Source organism: Thermobia domestica, chromosome 11 (genome assembly GCF_964235325.1).
Source record: "Thermobia domestica chromosome 11, izTheDome1.hap1.1, whole genome shotgun sequence".
In the NCBI taxonomy this organism is placed as follows: Eukaryota; Metazoa; Arthropoda; class Insecta; order Zygentoma; family Lepismatidae; genus Thermobia; species Thermobia domestica.
The window spans coordinates 111,924,049-111,944,780 of record NC_137464.1 but is presented as its reverse complement, the minus strand read 5'-3'; the positions used below and the strand labels follow the sequence as shown (position 1 = coordinate 111,944,780).

The window sequence follows — 20,732 nt, the reverse complement described above, 5'->3', positions numbered from 1 at the left end:
TTAGGCTAAAGGAAACAGAGATGAGAAATGAATGAAATGTTGGAATGAAGAATGTGGGAGGAAACGGGAGAACCCCGAGAGAACCAACGCACACGGTGTTTGTCCACCACAAAGCTCACTTGGCGCGAACTGGGATCGAACCAAGGACTCCATACACAAGAGGTGAACGCTCTACCACTGAGCCACCGTAGCCTCAATAGCACCGATTAACAATGTCAACCCAACATAAAATTATATATGTTTAAAATGGCACTACGTCACGGTATGACATGTAAAATTTCCATGTTAAATGAAAACAAACACTAGTCCACTTGTTATTCAGTGTTACGAACCAAGAGTGTTACAGTATCACAAACATCCGTAAACATCCAAATTTTGGAGGCATTTACAACGGTAATAACGTATGTGGGAGAACATGTCAAAGCACATCTGAAATATTTAATGCCGAATACTATGATATAATGTATTTGGATGCAAATTTGACTCTCTTCAAAAAATTAATTTCGATAAAAAGTGCTAACGTAAGTATTACATACAATCCCGTAGATAGTTTCCAATGTTGTTTACAACTTGTCATCTCAACTCGTTCCAGCAGACAGAGATATGACCATTACTGAAGTTCGCAATACTACTTAAAATTAGGAAAATGCAAAAACTTGTCGTAATTACAACTACCAAAAACTATTGCTGCGATGTTATAGAAGGAAACAAAAGCAACACTTTTAAATCAATTTTCCACAACTGCGTCATTTTAAGCAATATAGCAATCTCGACCCATGTTTTTCATATATCCGGAATGGGTTGAGATATAAAATTGCTACAAACGACATTATAATCTTTACGTTTATTGTAAATCATCTGTGTAATTAGTTGTGATACTTATCTAAGCACTTTCTCAAATCAAATATTTGTAATAATGAATAACAAGTTTAGTGTTGCATGTTTTCGTTTAGCATGTAGACTTGAAATACGTAATAATCTGACGCAGTCCTATTTAAAAACCTAACAGTTGGGTTGACAACGGGTGGTATTGCAGAGTCAATATAAATTTACATGTAATTTTGTTGGTATTTGGATATTCAATACTTGATCGACATCTGTCAATTAGTTTTAAAAATTAAACGGTGCTTTAAGATAAATGGTCCATCCTGTATATCACATGTTTTTCAAATTTTAAATCATGTTTATTGTTTTGAGTGATGACTCCATTTTACCAGCTCAATATGGAAAAAAGTTGCTTTACATTTACTCTGTTTGTCTCTCATCGTAGATCTTGGATCCAGAAAACGGAAAAAGAGATGGACAATTGAATAGAATCCCTTGATTTTCATTCTATTTTTAATATCGTAGTCTGTCAGTCGGTGGTGTCACCAGGGAATGGAAATAGCTGTTTTTACGTTCGCTTTTATGTCCGTAATGGTATGTTTAGATTTAGAATCAGCACTCGCTGTGTGTACGTCTGTTTTTACAGTCGTGACCTGCTTGTCAGCTGCGTCGTCAGAATCTACTTTGTGCATTTTACTTTAATCATTTATAGTGTCTGTAACCGATCTATACCTCGAGAACAAAGAAAGCTTTCGACAAATAAAAATCAGGTTCAAATGAAATGACGGAGTCAGCAGTCTCAATTTACGATATGTTTGCGGCACTCATTGATTTGCCTGTCCGTTTTTACAATTATGACCAACTTGTTACTGGTGTCGATGAAAATCTATTCTGGAGATGGTCTCGGTTTTATTTCAGAACGAAAAGAGCTATTCAACTTCAAATTCAGAATCAGACCACAACTTCTTAATTTTCAATTTTGTGGCCTGTATTTCATAGACTTTGATTCTGTCTCGAGAACGAAAAGAGCTATGGAAAAAGAATGTCAAATTCTAATTCAGCATTCTCTATTTATTCAGCAGTTTTCAGTATCATGTGTTGTGTATCAGCAACGTCGCAAGGTTGACTAAAACTAAAGCTCTAGGATTAATGCTAGTACTTTAGACAAAAATGAAATGATATATTTAAGTTTTACGTCCCATGGTAATGCCAGCTAAGCTATAGGAGACGGTCAGGATGAGAAATGAATGAAATAGTGGAATGAAGAAAATGGGAGGAAATGCGAGAATCCCGATAAAACCCACGCACAAGGTGTTTGTCCACCATAAAGCTCACTTGGCGCGAGCTGGGATCGAACCAATGGCCCCATGCACCAGAGGTGAACACTCTACCACTGAGCCTCAGCAGTCTCCGACAGAAATTTGATTATCATGTGAAATTAATGATGATATTATACAAAGCCGTTTCAAGCTTCTCTAGCAACATAAGGATTGTGGCTCGCTCGGCAGCCATCTTCTTTGGGCTTTTCAACTATTCGCATAAAGGTATGCAGAGATTAAGGAATTTCCATCGTAGCTTAATTATCTAAATTTGAATAATTTACGATTTCAGGATACATCTTATAATGCTATTTAAACTAATTAATATGCGAAGAAAACAATGTTTACGATAAGAGGGGGAATAAGTGTATTTAAACAAAATTTGTTGGTAATAATCAGGCAAAGTGTTAAAAGTATTTAGTTGTTGTCAGTGGTGTCGCCTTGCGCAGTTCGCAAGAGCACGTGAACCACCTAGTATCGTGGGTTGTTTGTTGCTCCTTAAGATATTTAATAATATTTAGAATATCTTTATACTCTCGTTTCGTTTCTATTCTTCGCTTGCTCTACCCCTTGCGTATATGCATTCCATCATCACACCACGTTCACAACAGAGCAGCGAGCGTGATAAGCTGCTCTGTGTAGTACACAAGAGAAACGCGGTCAGTTGTGGGGAGAAACTGCGGTTTCCTGATGTTCAAATCAAGATTTGCACGAGCAGCATTGACAGCAGCGCCGTAACAGATTTTTCTTTGAGAGGGGCAAGCATTAGTACACGTATTTGAGCCCCCTAGAAAAGTTTTTACTAATTTTTGGGCCCCCTCTTTCAATCTTTCTTTTTATGGGCCCCCTGGAGCCTGTGAGCCCTCCCGCACGTCAAGGTCTGCGGGGCCGTTAGTTACGCCTCTGGGCCCGTTCCATACGTGACAAATGAATTTAGGGGACAATATAGACATATCACAAAGCCAAACGAATAAATATTATTTCTAGGGCCCCTAAAAGTAGACATTTTTCTTTTTCTTTCTTTTTTTCTGAAATGTTCCCACAACTCATTTTTGTTTTATTTACCTTGTGTGTGCTGTTTTGTTTATGAAATGTGAACCTATTTGGTGCTTCATTTATAATTTCATGTTCGCATCGTATATTGAGTAAGAAAATTTTGTTTTAAAATGGGCCCCCCGAGAACGGTTGGGAGATTCCCTGTGGGCAGCTGTCCCCTGCCTTCCCACAAATACTGCCCTGGTTGACCGCACTGTTGCTGACTTATTTTCAGTAACGTGACGCTTTAACAGAATCGAACAATGAACTGCAACTTAAACTATATAGAAGAATATAGTAATATTATATAACTCATTCTTTCACTTAGTTGTCTACATTTCTTTTCATCTCAATTTCTCGTAATGAAAATACTCTAATGGAACAAACAAACTTACGGCTTTCCGAGGTCGTACCAAGGGGAAGGAAGATTTATAACCCTTCCCCAGATATTTTTAAGTTAATGCAGAATAAAATTAAATTTTAATTTATTTTCAAGACTTTTTAAATATGTATAATCTCTGATTTTTCTTTAGGCTATGGCTTTTTCTATCTAAATAAACTAACTGTTTGTAAGAAAAGCGAATAGTTTATCAAAACATGCTGTACTTGGTAATATCGCTACAATAGTAAAATCTTACCTTCTGTATTGTGGGAACCTGATGGAAATTTTGGAATGGATTTTTTCCAACATTCATCTTTAACACATGCAAAATAGAAAAAGGCGAGTATTGAGATTTGCAGTAACGCACGTTCAGCTGTAACGGAAAGGTTTTTTTCTTTGGAGGGGCGGAACAGTAATGAAGTGTCTTGAGATAACAACGCAAAAGTACATGGACAAAGCGTTCCTAATTAAAGGTGCCTCTGCAACTACAAGGTCTGTATGATAAGTAATGAGACTCGCCGCGCCGCGGCGTGCGTGTCGCTGGAGCGGGTTTGTCGGTGATGGAGGATGTAGGGGGGGTCCGAGCAAAGCAACGCACCGCGCGTCAGTTGGCTCCGAGCCTTAGTGGAGCGCGGACAAGCCTTGGACAAAGCCCTTGTGAACATTCTTGTCACGGCGGAAAATCAACAAACATGGAGGGTTCCATCGAACAGCGTTATGCGATCAAATTTTGCGTTCGCCTGGGGAAAACGGCTACTCAGACGCTTTCTCTCATCACGGAGGCCTACAAAGAGGAAGCCCTATCCAAAGCCCAGGTGTTTCGTTGGCACAGTGCGTTCCGGAACGGCCGGGAAAGCGTTGAGGATCTGGAGAGGGCTGGACGCCCGACAACAGTAACTACGGACGAAACTGTGGCAAAAGTGAGGGATCTCCTGAACTCAGACCGTCGATTATCGTTGAGATTGATTGCTGATGAACTCGATATGAACCACACAACAGTGCACAAGATTGTGACGGAACAATTGGGAATGAGAAAAATCTGTGCGAAACTGGTGCCGCGAGTGTTGACTGACGAACAAAAGCAACGACGTGTTGATTGTTGTCAGGAACTGTTGAACCTCATGAACAGTGACCCTAACTTTGAAGATGACGTCATAACAGGTGACGAGTCGTGGGTGTTCCAGTACGACCCTGAAACGAAACGTCAAAGCGCGGAGTGGCACACTCCTGAGTCCCCGCGCCCCAAGAAGGCCAGAATGTCGAAGTCAAAGGTGAAAACAATGTTGATTGTTTTTTTTGACAATGTGGGGGTGGTCCACAAGGAGTTTGTACCCCAAGGACAAGCCGTCAACGCCGCCTTCTACAAACAAGTCCTTGAGAGACTGCACAGGAGCGTCAAGCGGAAAATACCGGCGATCGCTAGCCGGTGGAAGTTGCATCACGACAATGCCCCTGCCCACACCGCCTTCTTAGTGACCTCCTTTTTGACCCGGATTGGGGTGGAAGTCCTTCCACAACCACCCTACAGCCCAGATGTGAGCCCGGCCGACTTCTTCCTCTTCCCGAAGCTGAAGCCACGCTTGAAAGGAACCCGTTTTGCAGACGTCACAGCCATCCAAGCAGCCGTGACCACATTTCTAAAGGACATGCCGGCTGCTGACTTCCAGGGGGCGTTTGCAGCGTGGAAACATCGATTGCAGAAGTGCATCGACGCAAGAGGAGAGTACTTCGAAAGCTTTTAAGTCCCTGTACAGATCAGATCAATAAAACAATGTTTCCAGACCTGGTCTCATTACTTATCATACAAACCCTGTATCATAATAATTTGATACATTGCACGTTTCGTGCATACTGTTAACAGTTTACTAAAGAGCATACATGGCAATTCAAATATACGAGTTGAATTGATTTTGAGATTAACGCCCCTTTCAGCAGCGAGGCTAAATGAGACGGGACCTATTGATTAACGTGGAATCCGAACCACATAAGCTCCCTCCGAGAATCGAACCCGAGCCTCCCATACCAAAGGCACTTACGCTTACCGCTTAGCCACGAAGGAGCTCTTCAAATATACGAGATAACAAACGTTCGCAGTCTTGATACTAATGGAGATTACATTTAGTATATTGTGAAATTGATGGTGGGTCTGTAGAAAGAGAATGACATACAAGAAAATTCGTGAAAATCATAGCAAATAATCCGAAGTTGACTTCAGAAACTTGAAAGTTGAGTTACCATATTAAAGAATAGGAAAGCATTTAAAGAAGTACCGTAGCTCAAAATAGTCTCAGTGCATTAGCTATAGTATCAACAGATGGAAAAAAAATGAATAAATAAACTTCAGAAGAGTTACTGACAAGTTGATTGCCCAGAAGAATACGAAAAGTACTTTCATATACGAATGAAATAGAGCATTTGTTTATAAATTGGTACTTTTCATTATGTGTGTGTATATATATATCGGGTGTTGCAAAATAAGTGTTACAACTCTTGGGAGGTGACTCCTGCCACTGAGACAAGAAAAAAAGTTCTCTTCGATTTTCTGCTATCGGACATAGTTTCAGATCTACAAGGTGCCGAAAGCGTGGGAAAATGACTTTCGGACGCCAATAGTTCGGAAACTATCCAACATAAGAGGGCGGGTAAAAAATTCACTGAAGAAGTCATACCTGCTCTATTGAATTTTCCATGTTTCACAATCCTACCGTGCACGCGCAAGGGATTCCCCAAAGGAACGTAGGGAGTCCCGGATAATCTGCCAAATGAAACTTGGTTAAATGCATATGAATTAATAGGCTTTCTACCAGGTAACAATAATTCGTTTGTCTTAAGTCGATATCTGGAACAAATACAAAACGGCGGACACCTTTATGCCCGTTGTGTGTGGTTGCATAATCGCCAGATACGGAAGCTGGCCAACAGTGACGTTCTGAGTATTAATTGTAGCGAATTTGTACTCAAATGCTCTAGAAAGACATCTGGAGTATCGGTAGAGCATAACAGATGAAGTAGGGTGATTCACATGTGTGGAAACACTTAACGAAAAATGCCCAGAGATGCACTCATACTCAATAAACGTGAGTTCAAAGCGTCGGAAATGTAAGGATTAGCGTAAAGAACATGAAAGCCATTGCCAATTCACCAATAATATTCCTTCAAACAGATGCAATATGATGTGCACGGTTGCATACCAATAAGGATGCAACAACTGAGGCCAAGTTGAAATTGTGCAATGGACTCAGTAAGAAACTGGGTAAACTAAATGAATGTCACTAGTGGGATCGTATGATCGATATTGAAATGTGGCCAATGTGTGTGTTGATATCAACATGTAGCTAATGAGCAAATGTCAACATGTCCCACTACTGCCGGGACATCGTCCCACGTGCAAAAAATAGGAAAATAACTACTCGGGTCTTGAATCTGAGGCCGTGGGCTCCCAAGTAGGATTGGAAACTGCGACCACGCGAGCAAAAGCGAGCGCTCGAGCCCTGAGGTTCGAAGGAGCCTCACTTTCTCTGTATTCATTTCTTTGAGGAGTACCCACTTTGTTTGGCAAGCAATCTTGTACAGCCTCCCGACATACTTGTGTGTTTCATTTTGTTACTCCTACTGCACAGTTGTAAACAATCAGAGCTTTAAGACGTTTCTTCCTATTTCTCATGTCGTTTTATTTTCCATATGTATGGTGTTCCAGCTGTAGTGTTAAATGTGCCAAATCGGTTCATTTCCGTCTTTGCCTTGGCATGTGCACTGTGTGTAAGATACGAATTTCTGGAGTTATTTTCCTATATTTTGAGTACTTCATATGTCTCAGAAGACGTGGGAAATGATACGAGTTTGTTATTTTCACACTCTATCAGAATTTGAACCATGCATTAAGAGATTTCTTTTCATATGTGTCGACTGTGGGACAATGTCCCAAACAAAGAGGGACATTGATACAATTGTGTTCTAGTTACGTTCTACCAAATGGTGCACCAGATGTAATAGCAGAATGTACAACGTTATTTTCCTAGTTTTCGCACGTAAGATGGTGTACCAGCAGTAGTGCGACATGTTTACATTTGCTCATTAGCTACATGTTGATATCAACACACACATTGGCCACATTTCAATATCGATCATGCGATCCCACTAGTGACATTCCTTTAGTTTACCCAGTTTCTTTGTGAGTCCATTTTACAATTTCAACTTGGCCTCACTTGTTGCATCCTTATTGGTATGCAACCTTGCACATCATATTGCATCGGTTTGAAGGAATATTATTGGTGAATTGGCAATGGCTTTCATGTTCTTGACGCTAATCCTTACATTTCCGACGCTTTGAACTCACGTTTATTGAGTATGAGTGCATTTCTGGGCATTTTTCGTTAAGTGTTTCCACACATGTGAATCACCCTACTTCATCTGTTATGCTCTACCGATACTCCAGATGTCTTTCTAGAGCATTTGAGTACAAATTCGCTACAATTAATACTCAGAACGTCACTGTTGGCCAGCTTCCGTATCTGGCGATTATGCAACCACACACAACGGGCATGAAGGTGTCCGCCGTTTTGTATTTGTTCCAGATATCGACTTAAGACAAACGAATTATTGTTACCTGGTAGAAAGCCTATTAATTCATATACATTTAACCAAGTTTCAATTGGCAGATTATCCGGGACTCCCTACCTTCCTTTGGGGAATCCCTTGCGCGTGCACGGTAGGATTGTGAAACATGGAAAATTCAATAGAGCAGGTATGACTTCTTCAGTGAATTTTTTACCCGCTCTCTTTATGTTGGATAGTTTCCGAACTATTGGCGTCCGAAAGTCATTTTCCCACGCTTTCGGCACCTTGTAGATCTGAAACTATGTCCGATAGCAGAAAGTTGAAGAGAACTTTTTTTCTTGTCTCAGTGGCAGGAGTCACCTCCCAAGAGTTGTAACACTTATTTTGCAACACCCGATATATATATCTGGCTACTTTCATTGATTTTTTAATAATTTTTCTTATTTAGAATACTGAAAGAATTCTAGAATAGAATTTTCTAACGACTGTGAACTACCGAAAAATTATGTCAAGAGATGCCACTGTTTTTTTTTTTTTTTCATGCTATTACTAAATTGATATCTTAAAGTAATGTTTGTATTATGTCAATCGAGGGATCGACTATTATGTTTTAAAGAAAGATCGATGGATTTGCTCAGTGATGTGTTATCGCAAGGCTACTTAGTTATAGATTGAAGCTAATAATAATGACATTTGTTTAAATGTCTTATCGTTTTTGTACCTCTGACGATAATTTAAGGAATCCCTTCTCAGGCTTATCGGAATGTAAGTTGGTCAAGTAATAAGTCTTGTGTTGAGCGCCCTTCATTATATACCAATTAAACTAACAGACTTTCATTACGTTTCAAAGTCCTCGTTTCCGATGAGCAATCTTTGATATCATTGTCTTCGTTATTTGTGATGTACTGAAAAACCGAATGTACCGGTACGTACGACAAAACTGGTTTTATACATATTTTTTTATTAAAAGGTTTGTAGTAAATTGATTTCACTTACCTGGACTACTGTTATCCACACTGCCGGCACATGATTCTTGTGGACTGGAATTAAGAAATAAAAAAACAATTAAAGTAACATTATAAAAACAATATATTTGTTACAAAGAAAGACAAATTAAATTACGCAGAATGTTAGGCAATTACGAATACATTAAAAAGAAGTTTAAAAAATATTACTTTACTGACTTAATATAATAAATGAAAACAAACTATATATTTATAATTGAAAAATATAATGTCGAAACTTATTTCATTTTAAAAACACTAAAATTTTACTGCCCAGCATGGTTACAAGAATTAGAGCTGTCTCTTCCCAGCCTTGTTCTGAGCTCCAAATATCGCGTAGGAGGCGCTGGATGAAATATACGAGATTTCAATATTCCCTATTCTTCAATATTTACCCACAATATTCAGTGAAAATCTTAAGGTGTCTCATAACACATTTTATCTTTTTTAAAGATATGAACAAAGGGCGATGAATTCCCTGGTAACTGCATGCACAGTAGCATTCTCAAAGTAAGATCCTATAATTATGAACGATAAAAGGTGATTTGCATTTAACCAATAGTTTCTTTTTTAAAATCCGTAACTGTTGTCAGAAAACAAGTCGGTTCGCATGGTGAATAATACAGCATAATAATAACTTAGTGAATAATACAATAAGTTATAATAGGATTGCTATTCCACTAGTTTGAAGATAAATTCTCATTCGCAGCTTTCGTCAAAAACTAATTTATACTGCTCCAAACAGTATGCCATTCGTTATCAGTAATAATTATTACTGTTAATTATAATTGACAGTTTTTATTTTGCTGGAAGAAATTCTTATCTATGTACTTTGTAAGTAGCAAAATATAGTTAACTAGCAGACCACTGTTTACCTTTTCCTAACGGTTAACACACAGACAGTTAACAAAAATTCCTAAGATAAGCAATTTATTAAAACGTTTACAAAATGTTTGGTTCTGAAAAATTATCTTTAAGCTCTGAAGTATCAATCACAGCAGAGTGTTACTCCATACACAGAAAAACAGCGTTTATTTTAGCATGAAAAGTAGTAAAGTGTGCAAATACTCATACGGTACCGACACAACATACAATAAAGAAATTCAGGCAGACACAGGCTGAGGTGGCAATTTTCTTTTTCAAAGTAGTTGATGCTACGCTGGATCAATTATCGTTACAGCTTCGAATGTTACACAAAATCAAACATTTCTAAGGAAGTTCCCATAACCTCGTTGCCAATATTGGCAAATGTATTTCTTAGCAGTATATGAAACTCACCTAAAGTATCACCAAAAATACGCTTTTATATCACTTTGAGTTCAAATATAACCTAAAGCTAAAATATAGTTCAAATATGCACATAAGGCCGTATCTTCGTCTTCACAAGAACAGAAATTTGTTTATATTTAATTAACCCCAGAAACACCAAGGGGAGAGCTGAGAGGACCACATTATGATTATTATTATTATTTACATTTTGTAACATTTGTAATTTTATAAAAAAAAAATAAAAAAATATATTGTTAGGCTTGACTCCATGCGTCATAAAACGTACTTCCTTAGTTTTTTTGTGTGTGTTTCGTTTTTCTATTTATAAATAAACAAAACGTTATGGGCTTCAGAGATCCCTCCTTAGCAGTACTAAGGGCTATTCAATGGATACGCTGTTACATTCGAGTGTTTTGACTATTTATTTTATTTTCCTTTGAAACAATTTTGGTATTACATCATGCAAGGTCACTCTGCATTGAAATTAGTGATGCAGTGTTACCAACTATACACTATGAGTAATTAGTATTTATTTTTTCTGATTATTTCCTTGGTACCTAAGTATTTTATCTTTTATTAGTTTATTCTTTCAAACCTGTTAACACCTAAATATGCTACTTTATATTATAATCACACACACAGACAGACAGAGAGAGAGAGAGAGAAATCATGTTTCAATAGTAATGGAAAAGAACTACGCTGTTGCAACTCTGTATCAAGTAATGTTAATTGTAGATTTTCGAGCAGCAGCCGCCTGCAACACTGACTGAAGACGCATATTTGATAGGTTTGATTTGATTTAGTTTAACGTTCCATGCTTATGCCTGCAAAGCTAAGGAAACTGACAGTTTGTTATTCTGTGACGGTTTGTAGAAATCTGCAGCAGCATTGGAAGAATGGCAAATAGTGTTCTTCGCGAAAATTCAATTGAGAAAGAACTTTTAAATGAATCTGATATAGTAGAAGGTTGTGAACTCGAAGATAAGGAAATGGAAATAAATGTTAGGTTTTGATGCAGAAGCCAGTGATTTGAACATTTTATTTGATAATGCAATGGAACAAATTGAAGAAGCGGAACGTTTACTGCAGTGAATGCCTTTTATATTCGTGATGCTGTAGTGGTGTTAGTTTGCAACACTGGTAGACAGTGGTAGCTTGTTTGCTTTCGTTTTACATGTGGGTCAATCCATTTCGAATCGCCTAATTTAAACAAATTGTTGCTTAACATTTTTTTATTATTATTATTATTATTATTATTAGGGCTATTATTATTATTATTATTATTATTATTGTCATGAGTTCCCTATAGGTAGAAAGTCACAAAACACTGAAAAATTATATGCCATATGTTTCCTGGCAGTTATTTTTAAAATGGCGATTGGGAAATTTACTGTAAAAACTCGGAAAAATGTTAATTCAAATCGTTAGTTTTGAAGACCATTAATTTTATGAAGGAAAGGACACTCACTAATGATATATTATTTCTGTGTTAAATACTTATGCTACCTGCAGTATAAGTTTTAGTCCTGAGAATGCACTTCTCTTTTTTCTAGAGGTTTTCCAAAATAGCCGAAAGCCTTTTAACGTCAATTTTCTCAGGTCAATATCTAAAAAGGGACTGAATGAAAACAACCGAAAATTTTACAGAATGTTCTTTTTACAATTATGAATATCTCACGGAAAAATTATGACTGAGACTCAACTACATTTTGAGTAATAGAGCAGTGAATTTCAGTAAAAACTCTACCCTTCTACACGCTCGTGCAGTGCCAAGGTAGCAAACTAAGCTTGAAATTATTACAATTGACATTGGTCGAATTATGTTTAAATCATTACAGGCAATAAATGATCAAATATTTCTACTTTTAAATAACAATGGGCAGTGTTAACAATAGGTGAGAGTTCTAATTCTTAAACGTAGCTTACCGATACATTTTACTTTACTACACTTGCGTACAGTATACACACAAACAAGATATTTCATTGCACAGTTTATTAGTTATGTTGTGTGTTCTACCAGACACTGTTGAGAGTTCCAATCGAGTCACTTTTCGTACTATTTCCTTTGCAGGCACCCAAGAAGTATAATTTATGGTAAGTTGAAAGGCAGTTCTTGTTTCAGGAGGGCAAAAGAAATCTACCAAAACATCACTGTTATCTTCACTTATGTCTTCAATTTTTCTAAGCCACCAATTCTCATCACATATACAAGCACCAAAGTCATTATTTGTAAAAGATGATACGTGTGAAAAGTATTGAGGTAAGATTATTATCAAAGTTTGAGCCTTTGGAAGTAACAAAACATCTTTTTTGATCGTCACATATGGGTACATATCTATGATAGCTTCTTGTTCCTTTCACTGATAAACAACATTCAAAGCTCTCAGTCACTTTTGATTCCATTCGTTCAATTTCAGCTGAAAACAACAAATATACATTTAACTCCACTAATATTCTCTCGACAGTATTTGAACATATCTTGCGGAGTCAGAATCTGTTCTGTGTAACGTCGTTGAAGAGAAGCTCGGGAACTTCTCGTTTTGTTGTTGTGCCTATCCCAATGATGTTTTGATGCATTTCTTTCACCCTTCTGGACCAAGAACTGCCCTTCAACTTTCCAAAAATAATACTGCTTGGATGCCTGCAAAGGAAATAGTACGAAAGTGACTCCATTGGAATTCGCAACAGCTTCTGGTAGAACACACAACATAACACAACACAAATTAACTACGCAAATCGTGTTTGTTTAACTCTCTAATGAAAATCGCAGCTCGCAAGAAGTTTTAAATATAAATACATAGAAAAAACGTTATTGTGTGTATACTGTACGCAAGTGTAGTACAGTAAAATGTATCAGCAAGCTACGTTTAAGAATTTGAACTCTCACCTATTGTTAGCACTGCCCATTGTTATTTAAAAGTAGAAATATTCGATCATTTATAGTCTGTAATGATTTAAATATCATTCGACCAATGTCAATTGTAATAATTTAAGCTTAGTTTGCTACCTTGCACTGTACAAGCATGTAGAAGGGTAGAGTTTTTACTGAAATTCATTGCTCTATTACTCGAAACGTAGTTTAATCTCAGTCATAATATTTCTGTGAGATATTCTTATTTGTATAAAGAACATTCTGTAAAATTTTCAATTGTTTTCATTCAGTCCCGTTTTAGACATTGACCTGAGAAAATTGACGTTAAAAGGCTTTCGGCTATTTTGGAAAACCTCTAGGAAAAAAAAAAAAAAAAAAAAAAAGCAGTGCATTCTCAGGACTAAAACTTATACTGCAGGTAGCATAAGTATTCAACACAGAAATAACGTATCATTTGTGAGTCTCCTTTCCTTCATAAAATTAATGGTCTTCAAAATTAACGATTTGAATTAACATTTTTCCGAGTTTTTACAGTAAAGAGTTTGACTGACTCTCTTGCATGATAGAAAAAACAATGTATAGGCCCTACCTGAAGTTCATTTCATGCTGAACACACTGGTTTTTTAAATTATTCTGATATCTTTAAAAATAGCTTGGCAATTAAACTTTAATAATGCCATTTGAATTTTGAGCCTTTTGTTGGAAGATCCAAAATTTCATGTAGAAACAGTGAAAAATACGAGCTGGAATAAAAATCTTTTAATAGAGGTCTTCTTATACCCGCGTTTCTTGAAACGAACAGGTATAAGAAGTTAATCAAATTTTTTGACGGAATTTAAGTGCAAATATTTATAAGTTGCACTTACTCAATTAACTATGATAGAAAATGAACCAGAATACCGAGGGTCGATATTTTCCGCCACATCCCTCGCCCACATGTTCTCCACATTAAATTCCTCCAAGTGGATGAGAGATTCACCATATCTGAATCAAGAAGTTTCCATATATCATTTTTGAGCCTTCAAAAGAAAACTGAAATAATAGAATTATTTTTTTCTTCTATCAAGTGGAACCTTCACTTGAAAGTGAATCTTAGACTTGTGACCTCTCAAGCAACAAATCGTCTATGACTTAACACCCAACTGTTGAACATAAACGAACATTCACATGCTTCCAAAATGCAATTTGCCATTGCAAGATGATGAGATAATCGTATTCTGAGTAATAAAATTCCATCTTATATCAAATTTCGGACCTTATAAGGAGCAGGTGTCTTCCTATTTTCCTTCAGCTGCCATATTAACTTTGGCAATCCTTCTGGATGGAATTTCAGGAAGTCGTGCAAATGAATTAATTTCATATTTGAGTTACCTATTTTCCTTTCGCACCAATATAGCAACTTTTGTATCTTTATACACAACAGTTGAAGACAAAACACTAGTGAAATTTTTCCCATTTTTCGGGAAAAACTTTTGAAATTCGGGAATGGGGAGATCACACTCTCTATATCAATAAGGCTTGACACATTAAAATTCGTATACATACATGTGTGCTTGAATTATGTTCTCCTCTCTGTTAGCCAGAGATGTTTGAAAAGAAACTTACCAAGTAGTTATTTATTTATTTATTTATTAGGATCACGCAAGTGAGACTTACTGTAATGTCAGTATGTACGTTTGTTACTCCTCACGATAACTTTTGAACCGAAGCGAATTTGTGAATACTGTTCTTGCAATAAATAGCTACAGCAATAACTTAGCTGAGTTCGTTAGCGAAATCAATCCGTTAACATCCTAACGAGTAACTGTAAGTTATATCAGTCCGTTACTTCAAACGGTAACTCTTGAATAAACGAGAATTTATGAATTCTATTTCTGGAATAGATAGCTGAAGCAATTATCTCGAGATATTTCCTTAAGAGAGTCAATCCGTTAACATCTTAACGAGTAACGGTGACTTACGTCTGTATGTTAGTGCACACGATAACGGAAGCGAATTTTCGAATTCTATTTTTTCATCAATAGATGGCAGCCGAGTTCGATCAGGAGATAATCCGTTAACATCTTAACGGGTAACCACAAAATTACTTTTGAACGAAATCTACTTTTTGAATTATGTTTTTTAGAAAGTAGCAGAAGGTACATATCTCACCGTTAAATGGCAAAAAAGTTCTCCAGCGGATGTCATCTACTGGATGAAACTGAAATTCCTAGTGTGTGTTCCTTTTTACTGTCTACTAGAGTTTATTTTTGTTTTACCTTACATGCAAAGAAATTAAATAATAGACTTTCTTCATCTGTTCCTGAGTTCGATTTTCATAATTCGTGGAAGTAGATTAAATGTACTCTGCACTAACTTTTGAATATATCAAGGTATTCTCCTATTCTCTCTCTCTCTCCTTTTTTTTTTTTTTTTATTATATAGCGGACTTTCTGAAACTCATGCAGAAAATGATGTATTGGTACTTTGTGTATCAAACAGTCCTTAACGATTTACATTTCGTGACTAAATATCCAGAAATTTTCATCCGTCTCCTGCATCCACCATACTGAATTTGAGAAAGTAAATTATATATTTGTATTCTCTGATGGAAGGAACTGCTAAACATCAAATTTGATACATTTAAACACAATGCTTGAAAAACAATAATAATGATAGATCCAAAATTATCAGTTTTCTGCACATCTTGCTTGGAGTACAAGAGTGATAACAAGAAGATATAACCACCCGAATAATAATAATTATAATAATACGAATCATTCCACTAATGCAGGAAATGAAATGTAATCTGTAGTTTTACGTCCAACAGATTAGATCTTTAAGGTACAAGAAATGGATGATTATGCAAGAATTGGTGGAGTGACAATGTCGGGGAAAAACGGGACAGCTCCAATAAAACTCAAAGACATCACTTTGTTCACTAAATAATAACGGTCTGGGATTGAATTAGTATAACGTAACGCAAGGTCCTCAGTTTGTACACTTATATAAACAAGGTTACTGATTTATCAAAATTCGTATAAACACTGTATGGTGATATCACCTTTTTATTATAGTATGTAACAAATTAAACTCGTACACACCTTAAAAAAATTATACACGTAGTTTTCACGAGATGGATCCTTTCTTATGCATTATTTACTTTTCGTTGCTATGACAACTAAACTCACATCGTCGAATCACTATCATAACAAAATATCATCGCATAACGACAGAAAAGAAATTACTTCTATTTCTCTTTTCATATTCTTCTTCTTCCTTTCTTGAACAGCTTGTGCATATTTTAAAAGTACATTTTGCTCATAAATAAAAATAAAGATATAATAAAGATGTTAAAATACAAGTATCGTTGTATTAGGAACCCCAAGAACCAGAGATGAGATCTATACCACTAATGAACGAATTATTCAAATTGTATGAGTAGGTTCGGTGATTATTATGGTTTATGGAAGGGAACTACTTGTAAAATAATAATAATAAATCTTTATTTTATATACAGTACTTTACTTCTTCAGACTTAAGATGTTGGTGTTTTGTGTATCATACAGTAAATTCCATGCCTGTACATTCAATGATTGAATAAAATGGTCACCCTTCCCCTGCATATGCCATTCTCTCTATTCTCTGATGGGGGAAATTCTCTGTTCTCTGTATCTCTATTCTCTGATGGAGGAAACTCTCACGTACCGATTTTCGTGGTGAACCAGAATCCTCCCAGATATTTTAACTATGTAATAGCCATTTTCTGGTCTTTATTTACGTAAATCGAAGTGCTAATGAACAGATGAAAGTTTATGAAGAGAAGATCATAACACATGACATTTTTATTGTAAAAATATCACGAAATTCATTTGTCAAACATACGAAACTGTCGCTTTTAGATGACTGATTTGGAGTTTTGCGCCCTGTTTAGCGGCGAGACGATATGAGACATGTACACTCATGTCCAAAATTATTGTCGCATGTCTATAAATATGCTGTTGTAGGAATATAATTTGATAACGAATTCATCCGGTATTTCTTACAATGTTAGTATGTGTATAATCGGCAAAGAGATGGATATGGTAAATTTCATGTCAAAAGAGCAGTAAATAAGAACAATAAAACGAAAATAAAACTTTCTTGTCCATTTAGCAACATTTTATTTTACTCATTCTATTTTCGTATTTATAATTCTTTTCCCATGAAATTTACCACAAATATACATTTCCCGATTATACACATATTATCAGTATTAAAAGTACTCTGCAAAATCATTATCAAATTATATTCTTACAAGAAGGCAGTTATAGATATGCGACAATCATTTTGGGCATGAGCGTACCTCAACTTTATGTAGATTCGAACCACATGACCACCGACTGGAAATGGAATTCAGGTCTCCTGCACGTACGCTACTTGTCACTTTTACTAAGTGACAAAAGAACTATCCATATTTTGTTAACTTATTTGCCCTGATTTGTTTTTTACTGTAGCTGGCACACGAACTGTCACGAATATCTGATTATACACATTTAAACATATTATTCTGTTTTCGGGATGTGAACTAGGACACACTTACTTGCGGCCATAGTCTGTAGGAAAACATAACCTTCCCATAAGAATAAGTTTTACGAACAATACACGATACTGAAGAGAGAGTAACAAATTGGCTGTGTCTATGTGCCAAGAATATAATAATTTTTAGACTTCGGTTTTAACACTATAGTTTAATCTGCATTAGGCGGAAACCTGTATAGAACGAAAATACAATGTGATTCCATGGAAGACAGGGGAGGTATTAAAAAGAATAGTCCACAACGAAATCATATTTATTTTGTACTGATACGACATACAAAACAAAATAGTCAGACAGAAGAAAGGAAGGCTGTCAGTTTTATAGCCTGTGTTTGTAGTTTGCTTCAAAGCTGCTATAAGTGCTAATTGTGTAAACACTGTTACTACTAAACAGTTAATGTAAAAGGCGACCACAGGGACACAGGATCAAAAGTATCAAGGAAAACGGTGAATAGAATTTGTGCTGCATTGGAAAGAGACGAGAAAAAAACCCACAACCTGACAGTGAGCTGGTAAAGAACTCACTGTGACATAAACTATTAGATGGTGTTCTGTACAAAAGGAGATTTGAGATGACCCACCTCTAATGCAGTGGAGCAGGTAACCAAGATATGTTGGGATGCGTCTGGCAATAACTGAATTATCGATTGGACGTCTAACATTTGCAATATCTATAAAAATATAAAATCCGACCTTCTTCTTTTTTCTTCTTTCCGACTAATTTTGCTCTTGTATCTCGCTTTCAGTACAAAACAAATACGCTTTAGTTTTGCACCATTCTTTTTCAATAATCCTGTAAACGATCAGTAATACGAAGGGTACTAGGAAAGTTTTGCAATACGATGCAACCATGTGTCGCAGGAATCTGCTTCTTGGTGCATGCTGAGACATGTTCATACTTGCACAGTAACCGCTGCGCCAAGTCGGTGGGCTGAGTTATTCATTAGCAGTGATAGTCTAAAGTGCTTGCTATGACATCTTGGTCATGAAATGAGATACGAGCAGTTTTGTGGTGTAACTTCGAGAGTAGTTTAAAACGTAGTCCAATGCTTAGAAGAAATGACTTGCATTGAGTGATATCTGTCCACATCGTACGACTATTTTCACGTAGTACAGAGAATTCCGAAGGAGAAATTTCACTCTGGAGGACGCTGAAAGGGCGAGAAGGCCACGAACGTAAGTTACGGAGGAAAACATTACCGCTGTTAGGAAAATACTTGACAAAGACAGGCGAGTGACCAACCACCAGACTGAGGATACCTTACACCTAAATGAATCGTTCGATTATGCATGATCATTTGCACGTGAAGAAACTTTGTTGTCTCTGGGTGCCGCATAGTCTGACTAAAAGACAGATGACACGACGTGTGACATGGTGCCGGGAGATACTGGAAATGTTTGATAAGAGACAACCTCGATGTGTAAATAACATCGTGACAGGTAACGAGACTCGGCTGTACTATTATGGTGTGGTGACCAAGACCCAGAACAAAGTGTGGGTCTTTGATGATAAGGATACACCTGTAACTGTCAGAAAATCCAGATCAGTAAAAAGAAAATGATAGCTGTATTTTTCAAATAGAGTGGAAGAGTGGAGCGTGTCGTTTTGAACACACAAGACAGTCACGAGCTCCTTCGTGGCTAGGTGATTTGCGTATGCGCCTTTGGTGTGAGAGACCCGGGTTCGATTCCCGGCGGGAGATCATGTGGTTTGGATTCCGCGTTCATCAGCAGGTCCCCGTCTCATAGCCTCGCTGCTGAACGGGACGTTAAAATCAACAAAAGACAGTCACAGCTAAGCAGTACACTGAACAGTGCCTCCCTAAAGTTATCGAACCTATGAAGAACCTATGACCAAATTCAAGAATAGACACCTGCTTCCTTCATCATGACAATGTTCCAGCTCACTGTGCGAAAGCCTGCACCGAATATTTGACCATTACAGGACTGAAATTTCTTGAACATCCTTCTTACAGTTCAGACCTTGCTCTCTGTGACTGCACTGTCCCTGTATGTGAAAATGAGACTGAAAGAGGTGCGCTTTTCAGTGATGACGATCTTCTGAGGGCTTGGGACAACGAGTGCGCCTTACACCCTAGTGAAACTTGGCTGGGCAAATCTGATTTAACGATTGGTTTCGGAGAATAGGGGTGTATTGAATGTAATGGAAATTATTTTGAAAAATAAATAAATAAATAAAACTTTATTGCAAAACTTTCTTATAGTGCGCCACAGATGACAAGACGGAAAATATGCGAACTAAAAATAGTGTTGCAAATTTATGAACTCTAGTAGTTACTGTTGTTATAAGAATTATATTGTGCTATTAATGCAGAAAGAAAAAATCTTGTGTTCATGTTATTTCTTTCCCTTTCTTTGTCGAGTCGCGTCGTACTCGAGAAATATATCCTTTTCTTTGTCAGCTGAACAATGAGGAGATCTATATATAATGAATATAAATACAATTGGTTATGATATGATTTTTTATTTGAGTTTAGCGTCCGTTTCAGCAGCAAGAGCATGTGGGACGTAGACCTACAACTTAATCCGAACCACGTGAGCTCCTGCCGGGATTCGAATCAGGGTCTCCCGCGCCGCAGGCGCGTACACTATCCACATAAACACAAGGGTGCTCTACAGTGAGTTATGAATAAAACTGATTCCTAAACTTTTTTTTAACCCTCTTAATCTATAGGTAACGTTTTATTTTCACTTAGTATGATTCAACAAGATCTGTTTTCTAGCTAAAGGAGGAACTGAGCGAGCGTTATAGCAAGGGAAGGCAAGCTAGTATTATGAGGCAGCTTAACTTACGATTGAAAACATAAGCTCCCACAGCGAGTCAACCCATTACCTATTTAAACAATGTGAGAAGACAATCATTTAGTCATGATGGAGTATATTGCTTCTCT

General features: G+C 36.9%; 1 protein-coding gene across 3 annotated transcripts in view; it reads right to left on the bottom strand.

Moving 5' to 3' along the window:
* The window catches only part of LOC145664359 (uncharacterized), a 302,947-nt gene that overhangs the window by 55,586 nt on the left and 226,629 nt on the right, over positions 1 to 20,732 (bottom strand). For all 3 annotated transcript variants that reach the window (XM_081730996.1, XM_081730993.1, XM_081730995.1), the window contains exon 7: positions 9,115 to 9,158. In XM_081730996.1, coding sequence (XP_081587122.1) covers positions 9,115 to 9,158 — 44 coding nt within the window. The remainder of the gene's footprint in view (positions 1 to 9,114; positions 9,159 to 20,732) is intronic.